Consider the following 22270-nt stretch of genomic DNA (forward strand, 5'->3'; position numbering starts at 1 on the left):
AAACCTATAACCATTGACTTCCACAGTAAGAAAAATAAATACTCAATGGTTACAGGATTCCAGTTTTCTTCAAACTATCTTCTTTTGAGTCCAACAGATAAAAATAATTCAATAAGATTTGAGTAAATGATAATTACAGTCTAATTTTTAGGTAAACTATTCCCTTAAATAAACATTTACAAACATGTAAAACATGCACTTAAGGCAGTTCTTACATTAAGTTCTACAGTAGATCTATATTTACAATTACACATCTAATCCAGTTCATTGTTGGCATATAATAATGATGACTTTTATGACTCGTTTGAGAGATTTATATAAAGATATAAGTTGCATATTTAAGACGTTCTGGTTAATGTTGACGTTTCTGGAGTAAACAGGCTAATATTTGAAGTTTGTTACCCTAGTGAGTTTAAGTCTTGAGTAAACTTTCAGCTTTATATTGTTAAAAAACTGTTTTACTGACATCTTTGTGTGACTGAAACACTGATTAAGTGATTACCTGAGATGTGAGATGATTATTTATGTTTATTTTGAGCTATAACTAATTGCAAAATTAAGGGAATGATCACGGTGTCATCTATAGCAATTTGTTAAAAAACAGCGCCTAATTAAACTTTATTACTCGATTACAATTAATAAACAATTATTTTGTGTAATTATTTTTTTGCCCTCACAGTTCACTAACAGGTGAACTGTACAGTAAATATGCTCACATATTAGGAGTGAGAGATTTTTGACTGGAGGGTGCATTAATTGCGACCGCGTGAAGGTTGCGCCAGACCATACTCCTGCGTTTAATGCAGAAGTTTAAATTAGCCTTAACAGAGCAGGGTCATGCGAGCCACATGCAGTAGTAAAATTTATAGAAAAAAAAATGACCCAGAAAAATTTGATAGATTTAGGTTCTGAATACTTTTCGATTAATTGTCCAGCCCTGTATATGTATTTTTTTTTTTTAAGTTTTAATGTTACTAATATTGATTTACAATGGTGAGTTAACACTAAAGACTTAAGTGATGGCTAATTAAAAATTACTGACAATTTTTTTTTTTTATTAAATTACTTTTCTTTCTTTTTTTTAAAGAATATTTTACAACTGACAACTAAATTAGATCCATAAGAAGTTTGGCAGAATTGCCACTGTTTCCAGGTCCAAATGATGCATATGATCTCAAACACAAACAGCAAAAAGTTCTAATATAAACAAATTAAGATGATATCATACTTTACAGTAAAATCATAATCCTAAGCTTTTTTTTTATACCATTGCAAATATCAGTTAATTAGCCAATGTTTTTTTTTTTTTTAATCATTAAAATAATGGTGTGCAGTACACAGTGAAAGTGGAATTAAGTGGAGTTTAAAAGGCCTATAGGTTAAATGTGTGCTTTATATAAATATTGCTCATAAACATCAGTTGAAATGATATTCTCAAATGGAACAGAGTGTAAACTTTCACACTTTCACACCTGTAGATTGATTGTTTTGTTCCAAGAAAAGGATTCAAATTGTTACAATGCTTACAATGCAGTTCCAGGGTTTATTTTTAGAGCTGTCAGCTGTCACACATCCTAATGTTATTATCAGAAAATATCAGATCTTCATTTCAGTCAACGTTTCTAATGGATAAACAGCTCTAGTTGACCATGCTTTCACTTTTGTATTCGACATGAAACACACATTTAGGTAGGAATGAGTTATTATTTTCTCTTCCTATAGCCGTATAAATGCCTATTACATATCCATAATACACTGTGATGTAGCCTGGTTCGTTAGTTCGTTAAATCGTATTGCATTCTCACTACAATCGATCTGCTGCAGTTTCAATCGAGCCAAGTCCATTGTTTCCGCAGATCATTGCACAATTGCTGGATTCACATGCCAAACAAACAGGTTCCGAAACAAACATCTAGGTGTGAAAGCACTCTTAGACCCAGAAACTGTATTGATAAGTCACAAGTTAAGCAGACACTTTAACCATTAACTTTAACAATCTGTTTTTATGATGTTTAAAAATAAGATTATCAATACCTATTTGCCTAATTAAAACGTGTAAATACAGAGCATTTCAAATATATTATTACTTTCATTAACAAAATTTCATATTCAAACTAACATAATATATTTGTATTATCTGTACATGTACTGTACACACACACCACACAGAGGTAAAAACCATGAAATGCTATTTTAGAAGGACTCTAGTGTCGTATCCAGTTGATTCTCCAAGCATCTTCTGCCGGTTCCTGGATATCCCACAAATCTAATACAGAAAGAGCCAATGAAAGCCACATGAGGGAAGCTGAACCTTGCGAGAGGTGCAGCCTGATTGAGTTTACTCCTTCCGGCTTGTCATTGGAGCCTCCCAGCTAATTCAATTTCCTGGGAGCAGCAGACATGCTGTTCTAACAGGCCATTCACTTAGGGCTATTACAGTCCCATCCTGCCCCCTACCATTCATCATACGCTGATTGGACAAGCGAGTCGGAGAGAAAGAAACAGGATGGAAGGGTAAACGAGGTAATCATCTCAGAAATGCCACAACACTGGGCTTCTGGAATTTCTGAACAAATGTCATTCTGTAAGCAACGTTTGCTGGCCTTTTTCTAATGTCCTCCAATTTCCTTTTTCACAAACCCTCTGGTGATTTGAGGTGAGGTGCATGAGTAATCCAGACAAAAAGAAACAATAAGATATCATTAAATCTGTGAGATCCAACACAACACCAAATATGCAAACAATTTTTGTTTATTATTTACTATTGGTTTCTCTGGGTTTATTTAATGTAATCATTAATATGTATCATTAATAGTTTTGTGTATTTTCTTTTTCTTTTCATTTTTTTTGCATCACACAACCTGTTCATGTTATAAGACAGGGGTGTCTAAAGTCGGTCCTGGAGGGCCAGTGTCCTGCTGCTTTTAGCTCCAACTTGCTTCAACACACCTGCCTGGAGATCTTCTAGTATTGACCTGATTCTAAAATGCGGAAGTGCGCCTGTTTTCGCAATTGTCTTAGAACTTCCGTTTCAGTCGCCTATGGGAGAAATGACAAGGAATAATAAACGGCAAAAAATGGTCAAACTACTTGCTCTACAAACAAATATTTGCATGACTATACAGACCAAGTAGAATAATATAACAAGGAAATATCAATTTGCAACATCAAACAGCGAAACGAGCAGTTTTTAATGTCTAAAAATTAATGGAAGTGAATGAGACCAGAAGTCTCGTGCCAAAAAGATTCAAATGGCAGCGCCCGCTCGTCTGCGGAGAATAAGGTCAATAGTAAGAGCTTGATTAACTGGTTCAGGTGTGTTTGATTAGGGTTAAAGCTAAACTCTCCAGGATACCGGCCCTCCAGGACAGATTGTGGACACCCCTGTTCTAAGAAGTAATACATTTGCCTAAAATACGTCTATAAAAAAGTAAGATGAAAACTCTGCTGTCATTTACTCATCCTTGACTTGCTCCAAACAAGTTTGTGTATTTTTTATTTTTATTTTGTTCTTTTGAACGCAAGAGAAGACATTTGAAAAATGTTGGAAACCTGCAAATGTCAATTGTGGGAAAAAAAAAAAAAAACTATGGAAAAGTCAGAACTTTCCTCAGTTAAACAAAGAAAAAACTGAAGTTGCATTTGGGAACAGAGATGAGGTTCTCAAGGTGAATTTGTACCTTGGCTCTAAAAGTCGAAACACAAAAAATAAGGTCAAGAATCTTGGAGTGATTCTGGAGTCAGATATGAGTTTCATTCCTAATTATGAGCGGAAAACAAAGGTTTTTGCCCTTAAGCCCTGATTGAGGCTAGGGCCTTTATAGCCGCGAAAAAACACGTCAGACACAATTTACTCAGCACCTGTATCATGGTTATTCATTCATTCTCCTTTGGTTTAGTCCCTTATTTATCAGGAGTCGCCACAGCCAAATGAACCGCCAACTATTCCAGCATATGTTAATTTTCCTTTACAATAAAACTGCAGCACAATACTTTGGTGCAGTTAAATACCGAAATAAAAAAAGAACAAAAGTTAATCGGAGCAGAATTAAAAACTGTGGAATTTTATATTGTATATGAAGTACATTGCATGTCACAAGTACAACGCGCATTCTTTATGTCTATTAATAGTTTTATTTTTATGTTTAATGTTAAGATATTTTATGTTTAATATTTTGAATGAATGAGAACAACAGACTCACTCAAAGCCAGTCACTTGTTATAGCCTACTGAAGTAGCAAAGTATTTAATTAGCAGAAGAACTAATTGAAAAATCACCACCACTTACAAACAGACTGAAAACGCATACTTTAAAACAGTTTTTCCATATGATCCGAATAAAACAAAGAGAAAATAAAAGAGACAAAGAACAAAAGCAGGTTGAAGAGTTGCAAGAGATAAAAAGCAGAGACGATGTTCATGGTTACTGGTTTAAAACATAATGCTTTAGCTGATTGGTTGTAATTAAATTGTAATTAACTTCAAAAGACTTTTTTACATTTAAGCTGGAGAGATTTTAAAAGGGAAATTATGATGCTTTGAAGCCTTGACCGGGGTGATATAAAAATATTAATACAAGCTGTTAAATATTCCGAGCACATGAGGAACACTTGAAACAGGGTCACCAAATTAAAATGGACAGTTTAATTAAAAAATGCTGAAAAGGGGAAAAGGTAATGAACAATTCTAAGCAGATCCTTCTGCAGAAATAAAAATATAATATCAATAAAGTATGGACAAATCCACACAATGCAGCTTTTGTTAAGAGTAGAAGATGTTACGGCAGCACAATATATCGTTTCAGTATTGATATCGCAATGTGCAAATCTGCAATAGTCACATCACAGGATCTTCAATGTCAAGTTGGGATGGAATTAACATGAAAACAGTTCAGGAAAAAAAAAAAACAGTGTAGGATTATCTAGGATTTCCAGCAAATTTGAACTATTTGGGCTTTTAAAATTACAAAATGTGTTAACATATTAAATGTATTTAGTTATTTAAATACTTAAATAATTATTTTATAACTACACTCTCTGAAATAAAGGTACGCGAGCTGTCCCTGGCGTGGTACCTTTTCAAAAGGTACACATTTGTACTTGTAGGGTCCATTTTTGTACCTCAAAAGTATATATAAGTCCCTAAAGAGGAAAGTCCCTATTTAAGAGGAAAATTTTTGTACTTTTTAGGTACTAATATGTACCCTTGAGGTATTTATATAACCTTTAAGGAACAAATCTGTACCTTTCGAAAAGGTACCACCCCAGTGACAGCTTGCGTACCTTTATTTCTGAGAGTGTATAGTAGTTAATATGGATGTGATGAGATCTCGGGCTATGAAATCTTGCAAAACTTAATCGTGACGAGATTTCTCGTTGAGGTGAAAAGTTATCTCGTGAGTTGTGATGTTATGATGGAGCATGACGGTGAATTTACCACTGAAGACTGAAGGCAGGATTGGATTAGAACCGCACATCAAGTGATCACCTGACAGGCTAGCCTCAGAGTTGTGCGTCACTCGTTTGGGGCAGGAGAGTGAGACGTAATCAATTCTTTCTTCACTGGAGTTCAAAGGTTGCCGCTTTGCCAAGGGTTGGAATGGCACTTTAGATATGCTTAAAGCCATAATCGTCGTAAATACTAATTAAATTAAGACATGTGGAATATTTAGTTGCATTATTGAAGTGCAGTACATACAAGTAAACAACATAATCAAACTATTATCGTTGTGTAGGACTTTTTGCTGCGTATATAGCTAAATAACAGAGTTCATAGCTCAATACTTAGCAGTGTTTGCATGTCCTTTTATGTAACAATTTATTAAAATAAATATAAAATAACATTCATTACAAGTTGATTTAAAAAAAGCACCTGAATTGTTTTACATTTTCTTCAGTCGAATAAACATTGTTTTTCTAATCATATATTAGCACATATTTAGCAGTATTTGCACGTCCTTTACTGCATAGAATTCATTAAAATAGAAGTAAAATAATATTCATTACAATTAAATAGTTTTGCATTTTGTGATTTTTTTTCAGTTGAATAAAATATTTATTTATATTTCGTCATTGAATATTTTTTTTAAAATACTGTAAAAATCTCATCGCATTCTCGTGAACCCAATCTTGTGTCTCGTCTCGTGCAGTTAGTCTCGTCACATCCCTATTAGTTAACATTTTTTTAAAATTGTCTTTAGACAAGAATGGTTAATGTTGAATAGTTTTAGTTTTACTCCCTTAAAAAATAATCACAATCAATGTTAAATTCCAAATTCTTTCAAAGCTTATAAGCTAATTAAGTTATAGCTTATAAGCTATCTTGAGAAATTATTTTCATATCATAATATTTACCTCAGAAAATAAATAAAACATTGCAATGTCAGTTTTTTCCATTATCGTGCACCCTAACAAGAGATGTTGCTGATAATACTGATTTATCAACCGTGGCATTCAAGAGCATACGATGAACTTATTTTTAAAGCTCTGCAATAATTGTACAAAAAAACAGTCCCAAGTTTTCCAGGCTGCTGAAAGACCATTGTAAGGGCAGTGTTTTCATAGGGGCCTTGCGGATGAACCACAAGGCTGTCCAGGGCTTGTTTTAAAACTGGTCGAACTATATTCCCTCCATCCTGAAGAAAAAAGGCTATTTTTAACTGAGGCGGATAGCAACGATGAGCTGTAAAGTTAATCATGGAGGCTGCAGAGCTGATGTACTGTATACGTCAGTACGCTTTCACACTCCAGCAGCACAAGGATTCACTCAGGTGTTTCACACACCAGACACCTTTTTTGTGGTCTGTTAAAAAAAATGCTGAATGTCTGGTCTGGAGAACCATCAGTCAACGTCATTGACAGAAAGACTTTCTCTTTCAGTGGATTCTACAGCCCTAAGATTTTTTCTTTCTTTCTTGCTTTCTTTCTTTTTTTCTTTTTTTCTTTCTTTCTTTCTTTCTTTCTTTCTTTCTTTCTTTCTTTCTTTCTTTCTTTCTTTCTTTCTTTCTTTCTTTCTTTAAATAGTTTTATCATAATACGATTTTTTATTTTGAAGATTAAATAAAAAAAGTAACAGGTTCAAAAGTAACAATAAAGACATGTAAAATGTTACAAAATACGTTTTTTAATTTAAATGAAATTATTAAAAAAAGTTTTGTTAACTTTTCATTAAAAAGATTATTATCATTATCATTATTATTATTATTATTATTATTATTATTGTAATTATTATTACATTGAAAAAAGAAACAGTTACAGAAACAAAAGTAACAGTAAAGACTAGTAAAATGTTACAAAATAGGTCTATTTTATATTAATGCTCCTTGAATTTTTTAATGAATCCTAATAAAACGTTTATTAAACCATATAATAATTTAATTAGAAATTAAAGAGTAAAATTTGGTGAAAAAGCTTTGGTGAGCATGTTGAGCAATTCTATATTTTTTTGTTAACCTGTAAAAAGTCTATGTTATTTTTATCTTAATTTTTATTTTTATTCTTATAATTATCATTATTATTATTATTATTATTATTATTAAACTGACAAAAGAAATTGTTACTTGTACGTTTTGTTACTGTACACCTCAATGTACAGTAACAAAATAACAGTAAAGACAAAATAACATTAAAAAAACGTACAAAATATGTCTATTTTACTTAAATGCTTTTTGAATTTTTTAATGAATCCTGATAAATGTTTATTAAACCATATAATAATCCATATTAAATATTAAACAGTAAAAATGTTTTCAACATCGATTGTAAAACATTTTTGATTTCTAAGTTCAGTTTTTCCTTTAAAATTAGTCTTTAAAGGGCATTTATTTTACGCCTTTTACAAGATGTAAGATAAGTCTTTGGTGTCCCCTGAATGTGTCTATGAAGTTTCAGCTCAAAATACCCATCAGATTATTTATTATAGCCTCCAAAATACACACACTTTGTTGTCTGAATACATTGTAGCTGTTTAGCCTGTAGCTTTAAATCCAAATGAACCACTTCTCCGCCCAACGTTTCCACGTTTCCACAAACAGCAGAGTGACAGAGACAGACTCGGATGAAGCTGAAATACAGCTCATTAGTCAAAAATACCGGTCACACTTTACAATAAGGTTCATTAGTTAATGTTAATTAATGCGTTTAATAACATGAAGAACAATGAATAATACATTTACTACAATATTTATTCATGTTATTAATTGTTAGTTAATGAAAATACAGTAGTTCATTGTTAGTTCATGTTAACTCATGGTGCATTAACTAATGTCAACAAGCATGGACTTGAATGTTAATAATGAATTAGTATATGTTCAATTATGATTAATAAATGCTTTACATGTGTTGATGATTAGTTCATCTTAGTAAATGCATTAACTAATGAACCTTATTGTAAAGTGTTACCAAAATATCAAGTACGTTTATTTGATATATTTGTGGTGAAGTTTATTCAAGCCTTTCTGAAATGATGAGTCTCACACAAATGCTGTTTGCTGTACACACACACATATATATGCATGTTTACTGATACCATGCGGCCGTGGTGATTATAGCAGTTAAGAATTACACAGCAATTTTAGTGTCTTTATTACAAACAAACTCTTTTTAAAAAACATTTTAAATTTATAAAACTAATTAAAATCACAGAGAGTTGTAACAGTTATTTTAATCCCAGTTTATTTGTAAAAGAAAATTTTCTGTGTATACATGTTATTATAGAAACATGGTACCTGTCAACCAGTTCGGTGGCCAGGGACAACTGCACTCCTATATCACGTTGCGGTGGGCCTAAAAATTGCAGTGATTTGGGTCCCAATAATAACGTTAAGAAATTTTAATAAGGAGACTTATTGGTTTTATATCACTCCATTATAACATCGAACACACTATACCTACACACAGTTCAGTCCAAAGAGCTTACAAAAGTTGATTTAATCATAGGTGCCCTTTAAACAAAATATATTAAAATGGAAAAAAAAGTTTATTTAAATTTTAATTTATTTCAAAATATGAATGTTTTACAGCATTTTAGGAGCAAATGAATTTAGCTTTGGTGAGCATACTTAAAAACATAATTTTTTTTCAATTTGTCATAAAAAGTCTATTTTTAGTATAGTTATAACTGTTATTATTATTTTCGATTTTGAAAATGCCTCTTTTTCTATCCATTCCAGTTATTAAAAAGTTCGGTGTATGTACGCAAACATGACTTCAGCCCTGTTGTTTTTGTGTCTGGCCTACAGCCTGACCTCTTTGGCATTTTCCACATCATAGTAAATGTAAGTCGGGTCATGGCGATCAGGTCAAAGAATTAAGGTCCCGGGGGACACCCATAAACCCCACAGTGTTCTTATGGTGACATTTAGCAGGTCAAGACCCTGCTCCAAAGACTGACCTGAATTCAGTCAACATCAATCTGGACTCATCTGATATTTAAACATGTAAGACTTGGCGAGAGGCCTTTGGCTAGCATTTGAAGGATTATTGCCAAGCGGGACTAGATGAAATGAGAAAGACAACAATGAATGAATCATAGAAGATTTAGGATGAACAAGCTAAAAAGGTAGAGAGCTATTTTTGTCACTGGCCTGAATAATACTTATATTGGTCAGGCAGTCACATGAGGCAAAGACTGATAAAGCTGGAAATAAAAATAAAAAGAAAAAAAATGAAAAGAAAAAATAAAATAAATAAATAATAATAATAATAATAATAATAATAATAATAACAACAATATAGAATTTAAAAAAAATATTGGTTATTATTAAAAACTCTTAAATATTGAATACAAAAGAATATTGAATAGAAAAGAATTATCTTGAATTAGGCTAAAGATTTGGCAATTGTAATGCTTTTTAATGCGTTTATGCTCATATAAATGCAGTCTACGTAAGCATAACAGATTAAAAGCATAATTATACTGTATAAAGAAGAATAAAAACAGTTACAGCATTTAAAAGTGTATTTGTAGTAATATTTTGGGGTCAGTGTTTTACAATTTTGAAAGAAATTTCACCAACAAATTAACAGGAAAAATGGTGTGAAAAACAAACAATATTTAATCACATGTGCTTTATTTACAAGAATAGTTATTGTAAATTGTACTAAAGTATTTATGTTTGCACAGACGCTATGGCTGAAATCATTCAACTTAATTTAATTCAAATTCAATTTGAAAAATTGTAAAAAAAAAAAAAAAAAAAAAAAAAAAAACATGGTCAGTTCAATCAACTCAAAAATCTATTTAACTAGACAGACATGTCTTACACTAAAGGCTGATTTATACTTCTGCATTGAGCACAAGTCTATGCTCCAGCGCAGCCTTTGCTTGGTCGCATAGCCCTTTGCGCAAGGCATGCGTCGTGGGTCACGGCGATCACTCGCTGCGGAAGCATAAACCAGCCTTTAAAGGACACCCTTGATGCAAAATCAACTTTTAGAAGCTGTGTGGACAGAAGCGTGTGTAAGTATAGTGTGTCCACATTCATACTGGGATGATATAAATAACAACAATTCTCTTTTAAATTTCCTGACGTTAAAATAGAATCCAAATCCCAGTGATTTTGAGGCCCACTGTAACGTGTTGTTGCATTTAAAGGCACAGGCTACAAAAACAGCTACACTTTACTCAGAGCCCATATTGGGCATATTTTGCAATTTATAATAATTAATAGGATGGATATTTTAAGCTGAAACTGTGCAGACACATTCTGGAGACACCAAAGACTAATCTTACATCTTGTAAAAGGTGTAAAATAGGAACCCTTTAATGTACTGTAGCTGATTGGTTTCCTTCCCTCATATATTTTCTTCCCAAATATATTATTATTTTGTACTAATTGGCCAGGGTAGCCCAAAAAACGTCCGGGAACCCATAAAAAAGCAAAACAAATCAACTACAGATATGGCTACTGAGAATGCGTGTTTCTGCACGCGCAATACTGCAATTTGTTAACCGCAGTCACGCGCTTTACTGAAGCTGTAAAGGCTGCGTTTTCATTAAAAACAAAACAAAACAAAAAAACATTTCTGTGCTTTACCCAGTAACCACAAGGTGGCGCAAGGAACAACCGCTTTTCCATTGACTTAGTTGTCATGCGTGTTTAGATGCCAGCATTTGTGTGCTAGAACGCTCGATTCAGCTGGGTTTCTTTATTTATTGATATATTTAGGAGACAATGCATACATAATTGTATTAGCATATGAATACAACAGAAAGACATTAAACCAATATAAAACAAACAAAAGCTTTAACAATTTACAGGCCCATAGCCAGCCTGGTGAAAGGGGTAATTCATTTTTTCTTAAGAAGTGGACCTTTTTGCAGTTAAACGCCTCAGTTTCTATTTACTTTGAGATTTAAACAGTGCATTTTAGTGAAATAGTTTTGCTAGATTAGCTAGTCGAATGTCTTTTTTGATGTACTAAAAATATTTCCAACGAGGTGCGCTATTTGCACTTAGCCTAAATAGACACTCCAAAATCGGCATTTTAAACAGTTAAACTATATAGTATAAGATAACACAAACAGCTGCCAAAAGAATGTCCTTTTCACACTGCTTACAGGTAGCTCACGTGCTCAGTATACTGTATCAGTTCAGTATGCTCACTGTTACATAACTGCCCCCCTGCTGGTCAAGTATTTCCTGTGTTAGCCTATGTTGTGCACTGAATCACTTTACTGCAAAAATGTGCGATTTTTTTTTTTAATCACTCGCGCCTTCTAAGTAGCCATATCTGTGTATAACTTATTTTACAATGTTTGTGTTCATGTTCACAACATTAAACTCCAGCACTGAATAGAGTGGATGTAGACATCATACCTGTGATGAGCTCCCGAACTTCCATGTCATTGGTTTTCCTCAGCAGTCGGATGAGAGCAGGAATCCCATCGCAGCTCTTGATGGCCACCTTGTTATCGTGGTCTTTCCCATAAGAGATGTTTCTCAGAGCTCCGCAGGCCTTGCGATGGACTTCAGCTTTCGGGTGGTCCAGCAGACTCACCAGCACTGGGATGCCCTTTAGCTGCCGGACATCCTTTTTGATCTTGTCGTTCTCGTAGCAGAGATGCTGCAGGTAAGCGGCGGCGTTGGACTTGACCGGGTCGATTGGGTGACCCAGCATGGCGATGACTTCAGGCAGGTCGGGGTCTCTCCAGCGAGGGTCTTTGCGGATGCTGTCGATGGAGGGTGAGCGACGGCCACCCATGCGGTCCAGACTGGCCATGCTGCCCCTCTCGGGTTGGGCAAGAGGTGCGGGGTACATGCCATGAATGTAGGGGTGTCTTTCATCAATTAATTCGGCCTCTATGGGATCCTCATAGCCTCTGTTTAAAAATAAACAAAGAGGAAGAGAGTTTTAACAGTCATCCAACGAGCATAAAGCAGACATGCAGTTCATTTTCATTTTAGATTTCATTTGAACAGATTTTAAGGTACATGTCTGAAACTGTATTTTTTTTAGGGCAATTTTTTAAATAGATTTTTGTAAATTGTAATTTTAAGATAATTTTTAATATTTTTTTATATTTGGAACTAGGACTGCACTATATATCGTTTTATTTATCATTTTTAGCAACATATACATTGCAAGGTTTGCAGCATCATGTTCAGATCACTAATATCTAAAGAAATGAGTAAACCCATCACTTTTAAAATAATTAAAAGACTTTACTTAAAAAGTGAGTAAACCCATTAGGTTAAAATGATTAAGTAAATGAATAATTTGCATAATTACAACATTAAATTTAACTCAACCATTCCAAGTTACAACAGTTTTACTTAGTTTTTGAAGTTAACTTGTTGCTTTTAGGACAAGAGGTTTACTATTTTGTAAGTAATGTAACTAATCACTTTTTACAGTGTATATGAATTCTTTAACAGAGTTTCTCAAGTCATCTTGTGCAATTGTACTGCAATGTACAGAAAATAGAATTTAATTTTTCAATATCGTGCAGCTCTACTTAGGATGCAGTTTTTTACAGTAAGAATAAATATTGTATAAAGACTAAAAAAAAAGGAGGTTTCAAGCATCAAAATAGGTGTCATGCAATTTTTTCCTCTGTACTTCAGCAATTACAGTGACAGTTTCTATCCCAGAAAATCTTGCCCAGCACATTTATAAATGCATTAAGAGACACCAATTAAGGATCTAAGAGTTGTCTCAAAATACTTTCAAATATATTGTCATTTTAAATATTTACATATTGCCACTATTGTTCAAACCACAGTATTATTTCCCAGTAATAATTTTGAAAATGTTTTTTAAAAAAAATCACTTATTATTTCATATATTTAAATTAGAAGGTCAAAGTAATTATGTGGTTTCAGTTAAACATAAATAAAAAAATGAATGTTACTAAATCAAACATTCAATCATTTATTTTCCTTCGGCTTTGTCTCTTTATTCATCAGGGGTCGCCACAGCAGAATGAACTGACAACTTAAAACACCCAGTAAATGTTTTACACAGCGGATGCCCTTCCAGCTGCAACACATCACTGAAAAACAATTATGTATGAAACATTCATACATAATTAGCCTTTTTTTTTAAATATAAAAACTTTTGCCTTTTTACTCACATAATACACATTTTCTGTGTACTGTATATAAAATCATGCCAAAACAGGATAACCTTGATATTATTTCAAAAGACCTGTCTAAGGCTAAATATGTGATACAAGCTTAATATGAAGGATGAGGGTAAGAAATGGGACACAGAAAAGCAAGTGATTGTTTGAGTTATTAACCATGAAGTCAAAGAATCCATAGTACTCGACAATGAGAAAAACTGCTGCCACTTTCCTATTAATCGTGTCTGTCAGGAGCCGGTGACGTTCTCTCTTTCTTTAATTAATGATGGATGGGATTCAGCGTGAGGGAAAACACAGAGCCTGCAGGGCCCAGAACAAATATAGAACAGACTGGAAACAAAGAGGCAGAGAGAAAGAGAGACAGATGGACAGGGAGCGATGGATGGATTCCCTTCCATGAGTAATCCTAATACAGCAGCACTTTTACCGGGAGAATCCTTTTCCAGTCACACACACAAGCAATCAATATGCAGGAATAGGAAATGAAACAATCGATGTGCATTTCTGAAACACTCACAGTAAACTGACACCGCTATTACTTTGAGGAAGATACAGCAGTCATGAATGCAGAGCTTATTCAGGTCACAATTTTACAATCGACAGTCTACAATTCCTCATTCTGCTGCTTCTGTGCTCTTAGAAAGTGTAAATGTATCTTTACAAGGTAAACTTCATCACCTTTGCAGAGGAAAGACATAAAAGCCCAAAGAGGAAATGAAAAAAGCTGTAGCACAACAAGGAAAAGAACCATTTAGCCAACCAAAAAGCCCTGTAGATTGAAAATACTATTTCAAAACAAATGCTCAGTGGGAACATTTTCAGGTACTTCAGGCACCCAGAAAATTAACTGCTGTATCACTTCATTAAACGGAGCCGAAACTGACCAAAATGTGCTGTATGTGAGGTCGAAACATCTCATTTCCAAAAGAAAACTGACCCGCTGCTCAACAGTTGGCAACAAGAGATTTGCATTTCTCTGGGGCATCACACAAACCCTTGAGCTTTAAATGGCTGATGTGAACTTCTAATGAGAACATTCGTGTATGCTCTTTTTTGCTGGGTTACAGCATCAATTCATCTTGGGAATGACAAATACAAGTCCTGCACAGTGGCTAGAAGGATTTTGAACCATTCAACTTGCAGAATAGTGACCAGGTCACTATGTGATGCTGGTAGTGGAAAATATTTCCTGACACCAATGTGGCTCAACAATATTATGATCAGGTGACTGCACAGGCCATAAGAGATGTTTACTTTCATATTCACTTTCATTTTTATCAAAACACTCTTTCACCCATATTTTCCCATATTTTACATTTCTAAAAATATTTCCTGCATTTCTTTTGTATTTTCTGTCTTTCTTTGAAGGGTTGCGATAAAAATTAAAGAGCCAATCCTCCGTATACGAAACCCATAATGCCGATCAACCAGGGGCTGCCCCTTGCTCTTAAATGGGAGTTTGTTCTGTGGTTTTGCTTTGTTTAGTATACACTTTAAAATAAATATAAAAACAGCGGGATTCCCTTTCCTTTTCATTAAAGATGTCGACGCCCCTCCTATGCAATCCTCAAAATAGTCATATAGCTGTGCGTAACTGTCATGCTCCATAGTGATAAATAGACACAGTTTCCCAAACAGATTCTGTACACACGATTTGAAACGGAACGAAAGTCTGGGTTTTGGGTGCATACTTGAACAGACATATACACCTAATTAATAATAATAACATCTAAAGATGTCGATCTTGGTGGGGGCTTTTTTTCCCCAAACACAACTAATTTTGTCCTCAATGAGCATAAACTTTTACGAATAAGCTAGCTTTCAAGCAGTCGAATGCTTTCATTATAATGAGATTGATTTGATGCTCTTTAATAAGAATGTGTAAGTTATACAGTGAAGAAAAAGATTAATGAGATTTGATAACTTAATTCTACTTTTTTATAATAACTATTACTTTTAATAAGCTGAACTGTTTGCTAATTTATTTGCTGCTAATGTATACTATGCTATTTTAGTATTTTGATTTGTGTGTGTGTGTGTGTGTGTGTTGGGGGGGGGGGGGTATCCCTTATTAGCATATCTCTTATTTTCACATCCAAATGTTGACGGGTATGCTGTGTGTATTGGTGTATTATCATCTTGATACCCAACAGTGCCTTTAGGATACAAAGTTTGAACCCCTTGGTTCACATGCTCCTTCAAAATGGTTCAGTAGTCCTTGGCAGTGACACACCACCAAACACAAGAACTGAGCCTTGGAAATGCATTGATATAGCAGCCCAAATTATCACTAATCCACCCCCATGCTTCACTCTGGGCATGCAACAGTCTATGTGGTACACTTCTTTGGGGCTTCTCCACACCGTAACTCTCAAGATGTGGGAAAGACAGGGAAGGTAGACTCATCTGACAAGAAAACATGTTTTTCATTCTCCAAAGCCCAAAATTTGCTGCTGGCACCACTAAAACCAATTTTTGGCATTGGTAAGAGTGACAAAAGGTTTGGCTATAGCAGCTCAGCTATATATATATATATATATATATATATATATATATATATATATATATATATATATATATATATATATATATGTTTATATATTGACCCTGTGGAGATACCGGTGAACAGTTTTGGTGGTTTGAGGTGCACTTTTAATTCTGCAGTGAGTTAGGCAGATGTGGTTTTATTTTTTGGATACATTTTTGGATAAATTGGCCAGTTTTTCAATATCATTGTTTAACCCCTGTATATAACTGTGTTTGAAAATACAACACAATAGCATAAAATAATATATTGAAGTTTTTACTGCTTATTTGAGAACTACCGACTTACAGTCATGTCTGCCAATGAGCTACTTTACATAATTAAGATATTATTAAAGTTAATGATTAACGATCTTGATAATCTATGGTAAACCCTTATTCTAAGTTTAAATAATATGACCAAATTTTGACTACTTCATACAGGAATGTAAAATATGGAGCAATTGCTTGTTTTGTCTCACTACTTTGTATGACAGAGTTTTGTATGCTCAAACTCCACTGTGACCATGACTTAATACACATGTGCCCCAAAATATGTTAGTGATGCGCATGTTTAATTGACCATTGATGAGGTGTATTCATTTAAAAGACTATCAACAAGTAATTGACCACCATTATAAACAAAGCCACAGATTGAGATCCAAGCAATGCCTCGATGATGAATGATTACAGTGTATTTGCACATACAATCCCTAGTGCTTTGGATTTCTGGTACACCTTGTTTTTGCCACCCAGAGCGAGACGAGGACAGAAAATGAGCTGGAAATGGGGAAAGAGAAAGAGCGATGGTGAGTGAACGACACGGGGGTTTAATATTTCTATGCCAATTTAGAAGTAGCACCACAGGGACGCCTCTGTTTTGGACAGACTGATAATGAAGCATGCTGAGACTCCTATCTGAGATTGATGTAACCTCCCTGATGTGTACAGCGTAGCCCCAGACATGTCATTTCCAACTTATGATCAGTAGAGGACAAGCACTGCTGGAGTGGAATATCGTGGCTCTTGAGATCCTTCGGTCGCCTGTTTTCTCAATACAGATCCAGAATAGGAAAAATGCTTGGGATAGCAAATCCAGTAAGTTATGTGATCAAGTGTGTATGTTCTTTTCAAATATCAAATAAAATTGTAATTTACTTTCATAATATGTTTTATTTTTTTGAATTGAATGCACAATGTCTTGAATGAAGATTTTTAAACAGCAATGTGTCATGTTGACTTTTTATTTGTTTCTTTAACAAAAAAAAGGTTCTTCTACAGTTTGATTTACAAGTCCTTTAGAATGGCATTCATTAGTTAGACAATAATAATTAATCTATTTAAAAAATCTTGTCAGGCATATGCACCCACTGGTTACTTTATTAGGTACAACTGCTTGTTAACGCACATTTCTAAACAGCCAATCACATGGCAGCAACTCAAATGCATTTAGGCATGTGGACATGGTCAAAACAATCTGCTGCAGTCCAAACTGAACATCACAATGGGGAAGAAAGGGGATTTAAGTGACTTTGAATGTTGTTTGAATGGTTGTTGATGCCAGAGGTCAGAGGAGAGTGGCCAGACTGGTTCGAGCTGATAGAAAAGCGACAGTAACTCAAATAATCACTTGTGACAAATGAGGTATACAGAAGAACATCTCTGAACGCACAACATGTCCAACCTTGAGGTGGATGAGCTGGAGCAGCAGAAGACCGCACCGGGTGCTACTCCTGTCAGCTAAGAGCAGGAAACTGAGGCTACAATTCAGACAGGCTCACCAAAATTGGAAAATAGAAGATTAGAAAAGCTTTGCCTGGTCTGATGAGTCTTGATTTCTGCTGTAGCAATCGGATGGTAGGGTCAGAATTTGGCATCAAAAACATGAAAGCATGGATCCATACTGCCTTGTATCAATGGTTCAGGCAAGTGATGCAATATTGTGGGGGATATTTTCTTGGCACACTTTGGACCCATTAGTACCAATCAGAAAATCTCTAAAATTATTTGAAAATTATTCAATCGTTAATTTTCCTTCAGCTTAGTCCCTTTATTAATCTGGGGTCACTGTTTTACACAGTGAATGCCCTTCTAGCCGCAACCCATCACTGGGAAACCCATTCACACTCAGACACACTCATACACCTGTACCGCATATCTTTGGACTGTGGGGGAAACCGGAGCACCTGGAGGAAACCCACACGAACATCAGGAGAACATGCAAACTGCACACAGATATATCAACTGATTTAGCCGGGGCTTGAACCAGCGGCCTTCTTGTTGTGAGGCGACTGTGCTACCCACTGCACCACCATTTGAAAATGATTTTGTTCCTTAAAATTTGTGCTTTAAAAAAAAAAATAAATAATAACATAAAACATAAAATATTATATATATATATATATATATATATATATATATATATATATATATATATATATATATATATATATATATATATATATATTGATAAACAATGTGCCACTGAAATAGACAGGTCACACTTTATTAACCTTAATGATTAATTGATTACTTGACACATTTTAGAATGTGTGGAAAATGACATCCTCCTATTCTGAACAGTAAGATAAAGCTACTTGCAAATACTTCATAAATCTGAACAAATGGATCATTTTTGATCTATTGCATAATGACAGCGCAGAAAGTCAGTGTTGAGAACTGGAAAAAATAAAACAAAAACAAATCGGATTTATGCACAGTGTGAAGAAAGTCTTTGATGTGTGACTTGACAAAACGGGCTGCAGCTGAGAATGTTGGCGGTTGTGAGGGATGCACTTTTAATGAGAGTTTTATGTTAATTATGCACCGCAACTTTGGAGGTGATTTGGGGGCACGTTGCAGAGAGTGAGGAGATGTTGGCAAGCTGTTACTGTAACATGGCAGAGCTTTAAATGAACAGTTCATGCATCTGACATCGTAAAAAGATGATATGGCCATAAAATGGGACATTAACTCTATGATGGTACATGAGGAACACATCAGCTGATTGGCCCCAGAGGAAAGAGAGTTTAATGCGCATTAAATGAACGCACAGAAAAAGAAGCAGGTGAACAAGACTGGGTCTCTACTTATAGACACAAAGATTGGAGCTTTTTTAAAAAGAAGATGAAACCAAGTAAAGGATGCATAAATGGAAAAATGTGAGATTACAGATGCTAAAAGTATCTTAATATACATAAAACAATAATATTAAATAGCGGCACGGTGGCTCACTGGTTGGCAGTCTAGCCACACAGCAAGAAGGTCGCTCGTTCGAGTCCCAGCTGGACCAGTTGGCCTTTGGAGTCTGCATGTTCTCCCCATGTTTGCGTGGGTTTCCTTCGGGTGCTCAGGTTTCCGTCACAGTCTAAACACATGTGCTATAGATAAACTAAATTGGCCATATTGTTAAGTGCTGCTTGAAAGATATCTGCTGCGTGAAAACAAACACTACTGAATGCACAAGGCATGTTGCTCGTAAAGATTTTAATTGGAAAATTGTAACGGTCAATATGACAAATGAAGCCCCGCCTACAGAAGCAAACCATTTTTTCGAGGGAGAAGCTCGGACCAGACGTGTGCTTTTACGGTGATTTTTGTGATCAAAAAACACACTGGAATCTCATAGAATACTTGCTTCACAGACATTAGAAATATATCAAATAAAGCTTGAAATCTGTACTTTAAAAACTAAACTAAATGCAATTGAAAACAAAGTTTTTTTTGGTTTTGTGATCTGTATGAAACTAACACAGGGTACAGTCCATCTTGTCAAATGCTTTTAAAATTTACTAAGGACTACTGTAAATATTACATTTAAAATTTAACACGACAGATTATACGCATTTTAAACTATAACAGTTCACACTATTGCATTTTTTTTTACTGTATTAAGGTTTCTGCAGGTTTCTTCAAATCAAATTTAAAACCTTTTAAAACACCCTTTTAAGAACATTATAATTGAAATTTTAGACTCATACAGGCAAAAAGAATTAATACAAATTTTATTTATTGTCATCATTGCGAAGATAAAATAAATATATTATTAGAAATGAGTTATTAAAACTTATGTTTGGAAATGTGGAAATCTTCTCTTCGTAAAACAGAAATTGGGGAAAAAATAAACAAGCGGTCTAATAATTCAGGGGGGGCTAATAATTCTGACTTCAACTGTATATATTTTTTATTTCATATATTAAGTATTATGATACTTCTAAACAATTCCTCATAAATCTGCAGATTTTTATTTTTACAAAATTCTCCACAGAAATAGCAAAAAATTTCAGCAGATTCTGTCAGGGCCAAGGGACTAAGGGTTGGCTAGATTGGGCATAAGAAAATTACGACCTGTTCAAAATGATTTAACACCTACTACACAACATTTTTGTGATATTTTAAGAGGTTTAAAGATTTTTTTTAAACCCCAGGGACACCCTGTGTATGTTTAATCAAATATATCCAGCTTATAATTAACAAAGGTCTTAAATATCCCAAAGTTTTGAACCATAGTAACTATACATAAATGTAATATAACATTTAAAAACAGCCTGTTTGATTTGGTTAGTTAAAATTACTGAACAATCTGTTAAAAAAATGAATGGAAGTTTTCTTTAATTAAACATTTTTTCTTTTGTTCTCCTTAATCAAATGTGTGCGTTTTCCACATTCTTTTGCATTTAGCAGGTTAAATGAAGGAATTTCAATTAAGTTTGTGTTACACAACTAAAACAGAAAATCTATTCAAATAAGCAGCTTGATATTAAAAGTGCAAAAAGTAATTATGCTGAGAAGTTTTTCTTAATTTAATCGTGTTAATTTGTTATTTGTCAGACAGCTTAGTTTATGCATTTGTATTAGCAGTATTTTCAATTAAAATTTGACCAATTATGCCATCGCTCCTATTCATGTAGTCAAACATAATCAGAAACAGCATAAGGAGACAATCCATTTGTGAGAAATAAATAATAATAAAAATGAGAAGAATTGTAATGGCCATAGTCTCCACTATAAGTGAAATACCTTCTACCAGACTTTTGAACTTTCTTAGTTTAGTGTTGGTTTGTACTGTCACATTTCGCCCTGGTCACCATTCATTACCATCACCATTTATTTTATTATTGCAGTTAAAGTAAGAGAGCAGTTATCGACCACATGGTCAATTTGGAAGCATTTTATATGCTTTGGAAATGCCATTCAAATGTCATTCAACGTCAGAATCATGAAGTAATCATTACCTGACGCAATGTCTAAATGGTGACCAGTACCAGACCCGTTAAGCACAAATTAGCATTAACATGGCTTGCACTCAGGATGCCTTATTTCTTTAAATACTCTTCTTTGCAAGACTTCCCATACTGATTCAAATAATTAACCAGAACCACTAATACTGAGAGAGCACACAGACTTCACTTGTGTTTGAAAGTGTGTGTATGATAGTGCTGAACAATATATCCTTTGAGTACTGACTCAATGAGTGTATCCCCAATAGTCACATCACAGGATTTGATTGTTTATTAAAGATTAAAATATAAACATATTATTGAGTGAAGTTTATTTATGAACTAATTTCGAGAGGATCATATGCCCGCAGCCGGTCCTGCATTATTCAATTTATAATTCACCAATAAGATGATTCCTGAGCCACTATAAATACCCCAACTTCCATATAACAATCATCTTTATTTTGAAGAATCCCCCCCTTCACCCCTACTTCTCCTCCTTTCCTAGAAAGAGGAGATGGGTGACACGGTGGCCCAGAGGTTAGCACCGTTGCCTCACAGCAAGAACGTCACTGGTTCTAATCCTTACCAAGACAGTCAATGTTTCTGTGCGGAGTTTACATGTTCTCCCCTTGCTCACGTGGGTTTCCCCCGGGTTCCGTTTTTTTCCCACCGTTTAAAAACATGCAACTTAAGTTAATTGACCAAATCAAATCGGCATCATAGACATGCTCTCACTAAGCAGTTATCTCTTAAGAGCAATCACTATCTGTTCATTAGCTACTACAGCAAGGGAGTTCTCGAGATCTAACTGAGCTCAAACTCCCCTCTCGCCTTGCAAATGGGAGGGAGCCCCTGGCGTGAGGATCTTATGAGCTCAGGATCTTATGAGCTAAATGTGAACTCTTGAAAATATGATTATTTTTAAAATATTTATACAA

General features: G+C 34.4%; 1 protein-coding gene across 56 annotated transcripts in view; it reads right to left on the reverse strand.

The window, feature by feature from the left end:
* Positions 1-22270, reverse strand: part of arvcfb (ARVCF delta catenin family member b) — a 428020-nt gene that overhangs the window by 90938 nt on the left and 314812 nt on the right. For all 56 annotated transcript variants that reach the window (XM_087252467.1, XM_087252461.1, XM_087252465.1 and 53 more), the window contains 1 exon segment: positions 11819-12321. In XM_087252467.1, the coding sequence (XP_087108593.1) occupies positions 11819-12321 (503 nt within the window).

The sequence above is a fragment of the Danio rerio genome, chromosome 5 (assembly GCF_052040795.2).
Source record: "Danio rerio strain M-AB ecotype USA chromosome 5, GRCz13ab, whole genome shotgun sequence".
Lineage (NCBI taxonomy): Eukaryota > Metazoa > Chordata > Actinopteri > Cypriniformes > Danionidae > Danio > Danio rerio.